This window comes from Barbus barbus (assembly GCF_936440315.1).
Source record: "Barbus barbus genome assembly, chromosome: 18".
Classification (NCBI taxonomy): domain Eukaryota; kingdom Metazoa; phylum Chordata; class Actinopteri; order Cypriniformes; family Cyprinidae; genus Barbus; species Barbus barbus.
Window position 1 is genome coordinate 28391482 of NC_136746.1, and position 15710 is coordinate 28407191.

General features: G+C 34.8%; 2 protein-coding genes across 3 annotated transcripts in view; one reads left to right on the plus strand and one right to left on the minus strand.

Moving 5' to 3' along the window:
- The window catches only part of fbxo11a (F-box protein 11a), a 29657-nt gene extending 20476 nt beyond the window's left edge, over nucleotides 1–9181 (minus strand). Inside the window, exon 1 of one of the 2 annotated variants that reach the window (XM_079440291.1) lies at nucleotides 8838–9177. In XM_079440291.1, the coding sequence (XP_079296417.1) occupies nucleotides 8838–8925 (88 nt within the window). In that variant the 5' untranslated portion in view covers nucleotides 8926–9177. Of the gene's footprint in view, nucleotides 1–8837 lie in introns of both variants that reach the window. The other variant, XM_079440292.1, reaches the window with a different exon arrangement.
- A 3731-nt stretch (nucleotides 9182–12912) lies between these two features.
- LOC306884724 (forkhead box protein N2-like) overlaps nucleotides 12913–15710 on the plus strand; it is a 55257-nt gene continuing 52459 nt past the window's right edge. Inside the window, exon 1 of the mRNA XM_079440873.1 lies at nucleotides 12913–13067. The gene's annotated coding sequence lies outside the window, so the exon portion shown is untranslated. The remainder of the gene's footprint in view (nucleotides 13068–15710) is intronic.

The window sequence follows — 15710 nt, forward strand, 5'->3', positions numbered from 1 at the left end:
TTTTAATAAAAATGAAAAAACAGTAAAAATGAGTTTTACAGATTAATACATAAAAAAATGTATATTTAATTGTGTCAAATAAAGTTTATATACCAAATCACTATAGAAGGTGCATCGTAATATCAAACAAAACACCATCATGGTACCAAGCATGACACTGAAATAATGCAATAAGCTTTAACATTAACAAATCAAATTAAAGTGTAACATGAAACCCTAATGTGCATAACTAATCCCAAAAAACTTATATTAAGTGTGCATTCTGGGAATGTGAATTAACAGTTGTTCACTGTGAATTACAGGATGACTTGTTCTTTTTTTACTTACAACAAACTGTATATTTAACAGTATAAAAAAGTAATAAAACTGCATGAAATGTCTCAGATATATTACAGTTTTTAACCAATTAACAGGTTTTTACTGAACCATTTGTTACCGTCTTTTACCATTAAAATTACAATCATCATTACATCAGAGCGCTCTAATCTCATACATGCTCAAACTAGTAATCTTATGGTTTTGTCTACACTTTCTTCCAGTAAAGTAAACTGCCAAATGACATCTCAACACGACCTCTAAACAGTAAAAAGGGTTTAATTTATAGAAATAGCTGTGTGCATGAAAGTACGCATTAAAGACATTACAGAGCTTGAAATTAACTTTTTGACTTGGTAGCACTGGTGCTCCTAACTTTAAAAAGTTAGGAGCACCCACCAAATATGAATGAGCACCACAACTACAAATTTCATTTTATCTTTACATTCTTAACTTTAATGCAGATTTTAGATTGGTTAATATTAACTGTCAATCACCCAGTCACTGTTTTTCGCTGTCAGGTGACAGGGAGCTAACTACCGCAGGAAATGCAAAGGGCTGAAGAAGAGAGAAAATGAAAAGAGCACTGACAGATTTCTTTCGTAAACCACCTAAATTAATCTTTGAGTTTGGTTAAACACAGAGCGAGCACTCCTCTTTGGCGAGGGTGAGGATGGTGTATGCGGTGTTAAATTTTACGTTCAGCTCTAGCAATTGCGGGGAACGGCTGGCAGCTAGGGGTGTGCGATATTGACTAAATTATATCTTGATATTTTCTAGGATTTTATCAATAATTAGACGATATTTAGCTGTGTGCTATTGTGCTGATCTTGTGTTATTGTGCTGCTGGTCTTAAGGACTACCGTGGACAGCTGACTTTGATATTCTTCATATTCTGTGTGGTGGACAGTGATAGAAATGAATCTTTTCCAATAAATTGATTGATTTTTACCTTTTATGGTAATTTTTACAGCAGTATGCATCATCATTTGAGTCAAATTCTTACATTTAATCAGTAAATTATAATAATAAGACAGTTGGGCCGTTATCAAGCAAATGAAATCAGTATCAACAAAATTCATCTTTGAATTTGAATTTTGAGTTTCTGAAGTGGCATTTAGATGCATTTACACACTGCTGAATGCAGGACATGAATGCATTTAACTTGCAGTTACACATGCATATATAATGTTTTAATACTGTAAACAAACGTTGAATACTGATATTTGAAATAAAAAAATAAAAAAATTAAAAGATACTTTAAATGTGAAATTAAAACTGCCAGTAGGTGGCAGCAAGTCACTGTTAATAAGTGAGTCACTGCGATTGAACCAAATCATTTATTATTATTATTATTATTATTATATTAACTATATAAAATATCTTGAATTTTGTAATGAATTTTAATAGACAATCATGCAGTGAAAAAAAAAACCGCACTCTAAATGCGCACGCGCACTAGTCTATTTACGCAGGACACGGCAAACGGTGGAATCGCCGCGCGCCTGCAGCCTTCTCTTGTAGTGGAAGCGGTGTTTGCAATGCGGTCTCAGGGCGGACATTGCCATAGTTACAATTGTCAAGGTCACATTTGTATTTATACCAAATCCAAACTTTTGTAAGGTAGTTTATGGTTCATCATAACATTTAACCACGCACAATAACATTGTTTGGACATTTTGTACATATTTGTATTTTTACCTGGCAAACCAACTCGTGCACTCACAAGCTCCCACGCTCTAGATTTTTTATTTATGTCCATGTATGAGATTTTAGAGGGGTCATACAGTTCTGGGAAATCCATCTCACACAAAACAATATTCTCCATTTTCAACTGTCCGTTATAAGTTCAGTTAAATGTTCTATGATTCTTAATAATCTGTTCACTGATTTGTTAAAGCCGACACGGCTGCCGCTGCCGCTCACAAAAAGATCAAATAGTTCGGTAGGATTTTGGGTGCACCAGCACCGCTTGCGCTCCGCCTCCGCGGTGCCAGCAAAACCACCGTTTGCCGCTTTCCGCATGTCTCCCATTGAAAATGAACTAGACACTCGCGACTGCCGCGTGCCGTCTGAAAAGGCCTTAACCTACTAGACTTCATCACGTCATGTAAGCGTCCACTCTCTGTAGGCGTTTTGTTTGGTTTTTGCAATATACTCGATAATGTCAAAATCGCACATCATGAAAACAACAATTACGAAATTATCGCAAACCCCTACGTGAGCATCATGACGATTAAAGGCCTTAACGATTGAACCTGATGATCCTGAACATTTAGCCACACACTTGTCCCTGCATTTCTTGTGTTTGGCACTCTCTCCGTGTTTAACCAAGCTCTCGAGTTTAAAATGTGTAGATTCAGTGGCGAGTGTGTTAGTGTTACCTGCAAACTCCATCCTACAGGCTTTAAAGTGAATGCAGTGCATAGAGCACAGTGCATTTTCATAGTGGAGCCACTCGAAATCTTTCAACCATTCTCTCCGAAAACTGTACGCCTTCTTTTCAGCTGGTGGATCAACATTCACCATTGGATCGCTATCACCAGCACCATTATTTGTAACTTTAGGTGGTTTATAAAAGAAATCTGTCAGCATTTCTTTTCATTTTCACTCTTCTTCAGCCCTTTGCATTTCCTGCGATAGTTAGCTCCCTGTAACCTGACAGCAGAAAACAGTGATAGACTGCTAATATTAACCAAATCTAAAATCTGCATTCAATTTAAGAATGTAAAGATGAAGTTATGTAACATTTAATAGAACGGCTCCGTATAAGCACACAGAAGGCACATAACCGTAAACGTTTTTAGAGAAATGAAAATGGGTCGCACGCACTACAACAATTATATGCACTTGCACAAATGCTCACAAATATATTTTGAGGTTGCATAGATTCAATTATGGGAGCATATAATTTCGAGCCTTGTATTATAACCCCTATTCAAAAGTCAGGCTCTGTAAAACTGAGATGTTTTGTTCTTGATATTGGTAGCCAAATTGCTAGCCAAAAGTAACTGAAGACTTCAGGAACTTTACATCCATGACATACAGCCCAAAATCCACAACAACTTCAGTGTCAAAGTCTGTTAAAGATTTACATCACCTCTCCACAATAATGCATTTCTAATCTTGCACTGTGGATTTTTAAATTCGGTTTTCAGTGTATTTAACACATTAAACGTGCTGTTAAACAATCAGCTTCCAACACAGTTAACAGCCTACAAATCCAGCAGTGAGGTTTGTAACTCAATACACTGAGATGAGCGTCAGGGACAAAGGTTAGGATTGAGACACAAAGCGATTCGCTCAAATTTAGCATCAGTCGCATCGATAACACCAAGATAATCTGACATCTCAAATCCATAGCTAAAATACATGCAGTTTGCTTCGGTAATAAACAGGACACATAACACACGCTTAAGAGGCAGTATCCACAAAATCATGTGTGAAAATACATAAATCATATGCACTGAAAGCCCAGGTTCAGGTAGAGTATAAGTGGATGCTTAAGGCTATTTTCTAAAGCGATACTAATATCCACCACTAGTGAAACCGCTGATTTAAATACATGTGATTCAAGATCATGTTGAAAGTCATAGTCAAATCCGAACGGCACATTTCAAATTAGAAACATCACTATTACCGCCGGACTTTGCCAAACACATGCTCCGCTGTAACACGACATGCTCTTTATCAGACTAAGCACGTCGTGGGAGGATGTGATTAATAAAGGATTCTAATCTGTAGTGCATCTAGTTTACCTTCAGGTGAGAAGCAGGCCATTCTGCACGAGGATCGTCGGTGAATGAGACACATCCTGCAAACGCAGCGCTGTTGCTCTGGTTGCACTGGGGGCTCTCCAGGGCTACTAGTCCAGTAACCACTACAAACACTGTGTCCCACCAACTAGTGCAACACAACAGACAGCATGCTGTCTCCAAACAAAGATCATCCACACTCAGGAGATCCAGACACAAAAAACTGCTTTCATTCTATGTAAATGTTATTATTGATTAAGAACTACTGATATTTAGATAAGTGACATATCAAGCACTAGCCTGCAGCGAGCATACAAAGCATCTCAAAGTAAATAAAACGATTTATGTCATTTGTTTAACATTAACATGTAATTTAGGACCTTAAATTAATTAAGATAATACACACAATACATAAATTTATAATATACATATATACATACACACACAAAAACTATATGAAAATGTACAAAGTCTTCTCATATAAATATGAAAAGTGTGTGTGTGTGTGTGTGTGTGTGTGTGTGTGTGTGCATGTGTGTATAAATGCATTCAAAATAATATAATATTAATATTATCATTTATTTAAACACAATTAATATTAACAAATATACAGTATTTTATCTTTAAAAAAAATAATAATATTTTAACAATAATAACAACAACAACAATATAAGCCTTGAGCTACCAAAAAGTGCAGTACACTCAGATTTTATCATATTTACAACAATTCAGAAAATTCTACCGCATAATCAGTGCAGAAAAAGTGCAAAAATGTGCATAGGTCATGGGACCAAATAAAATCTCACAATTTTCTAATTATAAATTATGCCAAATTGATTTTAATAAAATGTTTTGTTGCTTTCAGCTATTTAAGCTACACTTTTTCCCCATTTAAATCCATTCCTCCATAACCAGGAAGGGGAAAAAAAGAAAAAAAAGAGTAACCTTGTAAATCCCACTTAACCTACTGACTAAACGAGCTTCGATCAAAGTCCATTTTCTTGAGAAAGTCTCATGCTGGGAATACGCATGACAGCATGTTAAGCTTCACTGAAAAGCTTGTAAACAATCTGTAACGTCTGAATTACAAGACTCAATCGCCCCACCTTTTATTAATATTCTTTTCACACTAAGCTTCAAAGACATACATAACCCCCTACAGGACACACATGAATAGATGCTGAATGGGGTTTAGATCTTATCGGCTGAAGGTATTTGACTTAATGAAGCTTGTGATACAAAGTGGAGCTTTACTGGTTTGTTACAGCAGCAGTTCATCAGCATTATTACAAGTTTGAGTGGAAAAAGTTATTGATAATCAGTTTTACGGTCATGCACTTGGCAGATGCTTTTATCCAAAGTGACTTACATTGCATTAAAGGTTTACATCTTATAATCTTAAATATTTCTTATTTTATGCATTGTGCAAATTTCTGTATTTATCCAAAGCAACCTGCATTGCATTTAATGTACACATTTTATCTGTTCATGCATTCCCAGGGAATCGAACCCATGTCCTTGGTGTTGCAAGCACCATGCTCTACTGCTTGAGCTACATTTACAGTCATGCATTTGGAAGAAGCTTTTATCCATAGGGAGTTACACTGCATTGAAGGTTTACATTTTATTAGTTCATGCATTCCCTGGGAATCGAACCCATGACCTTAGCGTTCCAAGCACCACACCTTGTTCTACTCTTTGAGCTACATTTACAGTCATGCATTTGGAAGAAGCTTTTATCCAAAGTGACTCGCAATACATTAAAGGTTTACATTTTATCAATTCATGCATTCCCTGAGAGAATTGAGCCCATAACCTTGGCATTGCAAGCACCATGCTCTACTGTTTGAGCTACATTTACAGCTGTGCATTTGGAGGAAGCTTTTATCTAAAGTGACTTACATTTCAGTGAAGATTTACATTTCATTGGTTCGTGCATTCCCTGGGAATTTAACCCATGGTCTTGCTTTCTATAGTAGAAACACAAAAGCTGATCACTGGGAGACAGAATGAACATCTAACTAAGTAGTTACCAAGCCCCTAGTGTGAACTTTACACCTCAATTTAAGCAAGAACTCGGTTGCAAACCTAGCTGTCACTAAATGCCACACACACCCTCTCAGTTATCGCTATCTCTCAGTCCAATTCTAGCCCATCCTGTTTTAAAGCTTTGCAGTTTTGACCCAGTTTTCGTAAGCAAGATACATTCCAGCTTATTTCCAAGCATTCCCTTGCAGTGCCCCAGCGGAGCCGTCCAAATAAAAATATGTGCCAGACTCACCTTAACACGCCTTGTGAGAGTTACAGTAGCATCATTGCCATTACTCACAAACCCCAAAGATGAGACACCGATGCAATAAACACTTCTGACAAAAATATCTCCGTCCTGGAGGAAATTCAGCTTTTAAAGTTTTCCAGGATGTATTCTGTTAAAATATCTTTTGAAAATTACCTCACTGTTTTGAATTGGGAATTATGGGACATATTGAGCTACATTAAATCGTGCAACCTGTTGCAAACATTTTTTAGAAGATTCTGCCAATGCAGTGGAAACACTTGATAAATCTGGAAAACAGAGAACAAACTAGGGCTCCACAATGAATCAAAATAAAACAGAAATCGTAATACGGCTTAGTGCAATTATCAAATCACAAAGGCTGCAAACAAATTACACAAGTATATGTACTGCATGTTTCAGAAACTCCAATAGTAGTAGTAATAATAAATATTAAATATATAATCACAATTGCTACAGTTACCACACTACTTGTTATAACTATTAATTACATAAATATCTGCACTCCATGTTTAAGAGTGAAACGTGGCAATGTGTTCTTTTACACACTTTATGGTTTAATATTAAGTAAGCGCTCGATAAATGGGAAACCTTATGCACAGTATAGAACAATCTGTTCAGTGAAATGACATCTGCATCCAACTAAAATATATAGCTTGTGTCCAACTCAACACCTGCATGAAGAAGGCAGTTTAAAGCATGTTTTCAATGCAACACCTGTCTCACGGCCTTGATTACAGAACATTCCCATAAGGTGACAGCAGCCACTCATTTACATACCCAGAGCCTGTCTTTCTATGTGCTGAAACCATCCTTCAATTTCAGTCTTGCTCTAGTCCCATGACTACACTCTAATTAGAAGATGTGGTTAGTACAACCAGCTCTCGAGTTTGATTGCCTGAATCCCAAACAAGCTGTCCTGCTGTTAGATTTGCATAGCAAATTACCAAACTCTTATAGCTGTTGGACTGGATGGCCAAAAGGACTAGAGGTGCATGAGAATTCAAACAGCCTTTGAAAACACTTGACAACCTATTGGGTGGTCAACCAACCTGGAAATGTAGTAGTGCACTATTCTGTCATAACGATATTACATCCCATCAATGACTACATGCATTTATGCATCAGAGGAGTTCATTACCCAGCTATCAGCACCAGAGCCTTGCCGGGGAATTTAACTAGTCATTACAACTCATCAACAAGCAAATCAACCCCCAACAACAATAAACAAGTCAGTGAGGGTGTCAAGTTTACCACATCCAACACAGCTGACTAATTAAACCAAAGAAAAAACAAACAGGAAGCCTTTACAAAAAAAGTGCCATTATAATACCATGTTTTTGGACATTTACTATGGTGTTCTTGGGAGTACAATCCTATGGTACTGTCACGGTACTTTAAAGAATACCATGGTAAAACCTTGACACTTGTCAAAAAACGAATTACCATAGTAAATGTATAAAACAAAACCTGACAGTAGTGCTGTACTTTGATATAACCCCTACAAATTAAGTACTGTAATGGAGTCATAGTGCTGTGATGGTATCATATGGTACATTTAATATTAAGGTATTTATATGATACTCAACAATACCACGCTGCTACCATGGTACATGTGCAAAAACTTGGCAAAAGTCTAACTTACAAAAAGCATCATGGTACTGCAATGGTTTTTAGTACAAAAGTTGCTTGGAAATGTCGTATTGCATGAACTTCAGTACAATGGAATAAATCAAAGTAACTTACCATGGTATTATCATTTGACACCCTCGTTATACCATGGTACTACTGTGGTACGTCTAAGGAAAACTTTTACTATATAGTATGCCCAAACTCATTTGTGATGGGGTTTATAATAATGGTACTGAAATATATCATATTCACATATATACGTATTACTCTAAGGCACGTCACAAATACCATGGTAAAAACATAGTACCTCCACGATACTTCTGGTTCTGTTTTGTTAAATGTAATGACTGCAAACGGCCTAAACAAAGAGTTTAATACATAATCTACTGAATAAGGGATGTGACAGTGATATTTACTGGGGTTTGTGCTATATTTGTTTGGCTTAGCTGTTGTGCTGCTAACAGCAGATGCTAACATCACAGCGCTGCAAAACAACTGACCGCTGCATTTGTCACGAATATCTCACCGTCGGTGCCACCGTATAGACTCATGACGCATTTAAAATCACGTCTAGTTCGTTCTGGATTGTACCTAGTCCAAAATATCTCGTTAAACGGGGTTTACAGTAGACAGGAGAGCAAATCAAACCCAGTTAAACAAAGCGCGGCCTGCGCGGGGATCAGAAGCCTCGGTGTTTCCTAGCGAATGAACATTAACGCAAATAACCTCAAAATACAACATCACAACATGAATGCTGCTGGAACCTACACCGGCCTTATGAAAGAACAGCGACTGGTGTGAATCAAGCCCAGGTTAGTGTTTGTTAGAGATATATTCACCTCTTTCTGCGTTGTTTCTGTCAGGCGGCACCGGGCGGGGCCTCGACACTCGCCGGGGTCTGCGGTTCGTCGCTCTGACGGAGTTCATTTGACAGGTTTCTGGTCAAAATACACACCGCTGCAGCCCTTTCCTCTGGATCCCTACACTGTGCTGAGCTCGGAAAATGTAAACAAAAGCCTAAAGTGCATTGCACTGAGAATCTGCTTGGTCTGAGCTCAGGGGAAGCGGTTTTACTGTCCAGGAGCTCAGATCTCGGTTTTCAGTGGCAGGAGGAGCCATTTACACACACACTTACTCACACACACACACTCACTTACTTACACACACACACACACACACACACACTCTTACACACACTCCCATACACAACCACATGGTGCTGCACTCCACCAATCACAGTAAATTTCCCCTTACAAAAAGCTAAGGACTTCATTTGGACAACTTTAAAGGTGATTTTCTCAATATTTTGATTATTTTTACACCCTCAGATGCCAGATTTTCAAATAGTTGTATCTCAGCCAAATATAATCTAAAAACAAAAAAACTCTTATGACTGGTTTTGTGGGCCAAGGTCACATTTGGTGTGTGAACTGACATAATATACGTTTTTTTTTGTACAGAATTACCTTTAAATAACAAGCATACGATCCACAGGACATAGAACTCAGATTTGTGCTGAAGGTTTTGACCATTTTTGTCCAATACAGTGTCTGAATTTGACATCAAGTATGCTTTTGTTTCATTTTAATAAATTGCAACTGGATAGAAGGTCATTTGTCTGATAAGGTTGGTTCTTAAGCTGGGTTGCATTTCCCAAAAGCAGTTTAAGTCAAAGTAGAAACTATTAGTACGGATGGTTTATGATCTGCTTAGGCTTATGATGAAACACAGACCTGGTCTGCATGATTTCAACATGAATAAGTGAATAAAACATACAAAATAACACGTATATCAGGTTTATCATAGTCAACTAAAAACTAAAACCATAAAAAAGATTGTTGTACTTGAAATAACATCAAAGTTAAATGAAATAAAATAACATATATATAACTTTAACTTGAAATATGTATATTTTAAATTGGAATTTAAAATAGAAATATTAGAAAAACTATTAAGATGACAAAATAATAAAATTGCTAAAATCATCTCAAATTAAATTGAAGACAGAAAATACAAAAATAAACTATAATTCAAAATATTTATGAAAACTATAACAGTATATCAATGATACTACCATTTTTTAGCAATTAATATTTTAGCCACAGGCAGAATATGTAGGTTTATTTGCATAAATGAGTATGGTTAGGTTTCATGTTGCCTTAGGTTCATCAGAATCATAACTGAAAACAGGACTGGGTCTAAATTAGTTCTCTAGAGTGAGCAAGAAGCTGCACGACTCTTTGTTGTTGTCTGAATGTTGACACGACGTTTCTGAATGAGACACATAAGCACTCTATTATTAGCATGAATCAAACAGTGATTTAATTTCATTTACCTCAGCTGGCAAAGCAGACAGAATGACTATATGTCAAATAAAAGAGAGAAAAACATGTTGATGCCTTTGAATTCTGCATCGCTGGTGTGTGACGCAAGTTTCTTACTGATGAAGACCCTTTCATCAGTTTGGAGTATTTTAAGAGCCCAAAGACATGACAGCGCTTTCTGCTGTGACCGAATGGAACTGCTACTGTATCTCTCTAACTGTGTTGTTGTTTAGTATAATGAGACCTCCTGGCATTTGGTTGCAGTTTTTGGATGGAAAGCCAAACAGTGCTGGTGTTATACAATGCTGTGTAACATATGCAATATTGTTTGCACAATATCATACTCATGTGAAGCATGCTTTTAGTGCACACATCCATCAGCTGGAAATGTGGCATTTCTTGACATGGATATGAATTCAGATGTGTCATTTGTAAACATGCTCAGTGAAAGATGTACTTTACTACTGTAGACAGGCTTATGCATCATTCGAAACTGAATAGATATTGCATTTAAAAGTCCAATTCAACCCCTGAATTTGAATTTGATTTGAATCGAGGTCGCAAGCAGGACGCAGAACTGCAATTCAAATTTGACTGCAAGGAAGGCAACGCATAACTACATTTAAATGCAAAATTTATATTTAGTATTTATATGTGTTTTAGAGTATGTAATAAACTCATTTTTGTGAACTTTATTTCCCAGAATGCATTACCTTCATTGATTTTTCTTTTTAATTGCAGTTTAGTATTTCAAATTCAGATTCAAATTCACATTCATTACAGGCCGATTCTTTTGCACAACCTTTGTATGAGAAATGGCAGATTGCTAATGGTAATTATATTATTCATAAATGATTAAATTAATGTGGCAGCAGTGTATGGCCTCATTTGTGCAGCAGGTGATGGTTCCTTAGCTGTTACAAACACCAAATTACAGCATAAATATTGTGAGAGGTGAACGAAAATATAACAGCATATAAATCTTATGAGGATCTTGTAAAGGTTTTTTAAAGAATTGAATTTTTTGACACTGATGCAAATAACAAATTAACATTATAAATAAGTAAATATTATTACTTAGCCCATTAATTTGTTTTAATTAGAATGCACATTCAACACACACAAAATAAATAAAATAAAATAAAAAGTATCTTGTAAAGATCCATTTAATTATTAATTATCTAATAAACTAGATAATTAATATTATTAATTAGTCTATTAATATATATAGTAAAGATTTTCAACGACACCCACCTGAAAAAACATAAATAAATGTATTTTTATATGTATTAATATAATAAAAAATATATGTATTTTTATGTATAAAATATTTTGGTTGACGGTTGTTTTTTTGGGCATTTTGTAATGTTTCAGTACCTGTCCCTGTAATACCTGGTACTGAATTACAAAAAAAATATTATTATTTTTTTTAATTGGTGGTTATTAACATTTTGTATTGTTTCGATATATTAAATCAGAAATAATGCAGGTTTGGATGAACAGTTTCTGAGCTGGTGTTGGCATGTTGTTCTGGAGTTTGACCACTAGAGGGCCATGCAGACCACTATATAACAACAGAGCAAAAAGAGACATTAAACTGCTGCGTTTAACAATTCAAATCAATCTAGTCTGTGTCAAACGAAAAACATCTTATTTTTGCCTATATGTATGTGCTTTCTAGGGTGGGTTCTTACTGGCACAAGTCATATTCACTCATAAAAGTCAAATAGAAACTGTGCATGTGACTTAGTAGAAAAGCTGATTATATTAAACCTAATTTGTAACAAGTTAGTCCTTTTTATATTCAATTGTTCCTTGAATAAGGGGCAGAAAATGCAAGCCATGCATCAAAAATATGTATATGATCAAATATATATTTGAATATGTTTCAAAATATGCAAAAATGGACAAAAATATATCTGGTAAAATATTTTTCAAAATATATCAATGTAAATGTGTTTTTAACAATATATTATTTGGCTTTTTATATATATATATATATATGTGTGTGTACAAAAATATATAAAAATGTGCTCTCTCTCTCTGTATATATCTGTGTGTGTGTATGTGTGTGTATGTGTGTGTGTGTGTGTGTGTGTGTGTATGTGTGTGTGTGGATGAACAGTTTTACAGTATTCAAAAATATATTTTACCCTCACTTTATTTGTCATCTATACAGGTAAGATTTGAAATATTTAAAATATATTTTCTTGCCCCTGAAATACCTTTTGAAATATATTCCGGTATATGAAAGTTGAAACTAAATATATTTTAATTTTCAATAATATATTTCATTGAGTTTCACTGTTTAGAACAGCATTTATTTGAAAAATATTTTGGCCTTTTTTTGCCATGTGGGAAATGCCTTCCTTTTACATTCAGCTCTTGTTTTAGGCCCTGATGCACATATCAGCTGATCAGCCAAAACCTGTAATCAAATACTGAAAATATTGTAAGATATGAAGACAACAGACCAATTAGTGCTTTATGCGTGAATGTGTGTCTGAGAATCTTGTTGATTGTGAGTTGCTGCGGCGGCTATCAGTGAACTCCAGCTGGTGTGGCCAGTGACAGGAAGCTGCTTGTGTTTGTGTATGAGAAGCAGGATGTGGCACGTCGCTCACATCGACTGCTGAACAAATGTGCAGTTCCCTATGGTTGGCGCTAAAGGAAGCGAAGCTGCTTGTTATGAAGGCCAGGACTGTATAATACACCTGCTGATCTACTGAGATTTCATTGGCTGAGGTTGGTGGCGCTCAGTTCCATTCAAAAACAATATCTCAGCTTTAAACCTTTTTCATCAATTCATTACATTCGCACTTTTGTCAGACTCTTTTATAGCGCATTCAAGGAATACATTTTTATTACTACACGCATCAAACCCTTGACCTTGCTGTTGCTTTTTTTGTGTGTTAGTTGAAGTACTGGAAGAATTATTGTTCTTTTGAGACTTTGACGACTTAGAAATAGTGTAGTTGTTCTGGAAAAAGTGTTATTTGAGTATTATGTATATATTTATTAATAAAATAGTATTTATTTATATTTGGAATTTACCTTTATTTTTATATTTTCCGTGAAGTTTTTTGAAGTTTTAGTAATTTAATAATTGTGCTTTTGTCATTTTTGCTACTTTATAAAAATATATATATTTCTATTTTATTTATTTATTACTAATAGTTTTAGTTAATACTAACAACACTGTCCTGAAGGCTCATTTGAATATCTAAACATCATCATTTTGGTTTTGCTTTCTTTTTAGTGGTGTTTGCAGGCATCCCTGTTACTTCTTTATTTTAGCAGATGCTTTTATCCATAACATAAAAATATAAAAAATAGGAAATGCAGAAATTATTTGATAGATTGATTGAAGAGAGGCTAGTAGCTGAAACCATATCAGATTTATAATTTTCTCCCAAAATGTAACTTATAAATAAGATGCAAATAATTAATTATAATAATGTAAAATATTTGTTTGTAATCATTTTTCCTTCATATATTATGCAGATAATAAAATAATTAATTAATTAATTAATTAATTAACTAATAATTTAGAATATGCTTTTTACATAATCTGAGACTTTTATTTTTTATTTACCCATAAAAAGACCTGTAAATAATTAAATAATTAAAATATGTTTCTATTTTTCTGGCATTGTAACAGCAACTTTTATACAGACAAATGCAACTCATGTTTTATTCAGACAATGTTTTAACTGTAAAATACTGTAAAGGTTAAATATAATATTAAAATAAGAAAATAATGATTATTGTAAATATTTATAATTATTTAATGTTTTGTAGCGGCAAATGTGACTTACGTTTTATCCATACAGTGTTTTATCTGTAATATATTTTAAATATTGAAAATAATATGCAGATAATGAAATAATCAAATAATTTCAATAATTTAAAAGAATTCAAATAATATAAATTTTTAGCATTTTATTTTCCCTTCGTAATCTGAAACTTTGATGATTATTTATTCTTGGCCGTAATCATCTTTTTCCTCTGACTCGCAGCTCTGCTGTTTTAGTGTGATCTAGGCCGCTGCCATGACAACCGTATCATGTATAAATCACATGGTCCTGTGATGCTCTCAGTCCTGACACAGTTATGGGGGGTCTCCCGGACAGCGTGGCTTTACTCGGCTTAATCTAATGTTTGTAGCCCAAACCTGACTTTCTGTATCCCTGAACAGCTCGTCTTCCTCTGTGGACGTCTGGGACTTGATTTGAAACACATTTGGCCGTATGTTGAGTTTGACGCTGTTATTGATCCGTCTGCTCTGAGGGTCATTCCCCTCTTAAAACAACACGCATACAGGGATGTATAACAAAATGTCAGACCAGTGACTTTTATTTTTCGTGAAAATATATTTCACAAAGCATTTACAAAAAATAAATAAATGAATAGAAATGTTGCAATTTTTAGCTTAGAAATGCTTTTGAAAGATGTCTTTTATGCTCACCAAGGCTGCATTTATGTGTTTAAAAATCCAGTAAAATCAGTAATATTGTGACATATTATTACAGTTTAAAATAAGTGTTTTCTGTGTGAATGTATTATAAAATATAATTTATTTCTGTGATCAAAGCTGTATTTTCAGCATCATTACTCCAGTCTTTAGTGATCCTTCAGAAATCATTATAATATCCTGATTTACTGCTCAAGAAACATTTCTGATTATTATCAATGTTGAAAACATGTGTGCTGCCCATATTTTTGTGGAAATTGTTTTATATAGGATTCACTGATGAATAGAAAGTTCAAAAGAACAGCATTTATTTATTAACATTAGAAATGTCCTTTCTGTCACTTTTGATCAATTTAATGCATTCTTATTTTACGCAATTTTTAAAATGTAGTTATTATTAAAAATGTATTATTTCAAATTTATTTTTATTTTTTATTTTATTTCAATGACATTCAGAGCAGTTCAGTGCAATATTGTGTTCCATATGCTGTGAATAGCTTTTAAAACATTTGAACAAAGTGTTTGAGCAAACTGAATATAGATTTCAAGTTCAGTTGTATTCGTAACGTTCAGCTATCGGTTTCTTCACTTAGTGGCGACACATCAGTGTGTTTCAGTCACAGGAAGCCATTTTCTTTACTGAAGATAGTGAGATGTGTTTTATGTCAGATGTCAGTGGACTGATATTTGCTGATTTGATTGTGTTTTAGTAATGTGTGCACAGCTGCTCACAGACACGTTCGGTCTTGTCTGACTGTCTCTAATGATCTGAATGACTGAAATGAACACAGATGCAAACCTGTGACGTTCTGCACCCAAAGCCATTTGCTGTTCATTTCTGATCTTCAGGACTGACTGTCTGCACTGTTACTTTGCTAATGATGAAATCGGACCCGTTTGTTCAGTATAGCCAA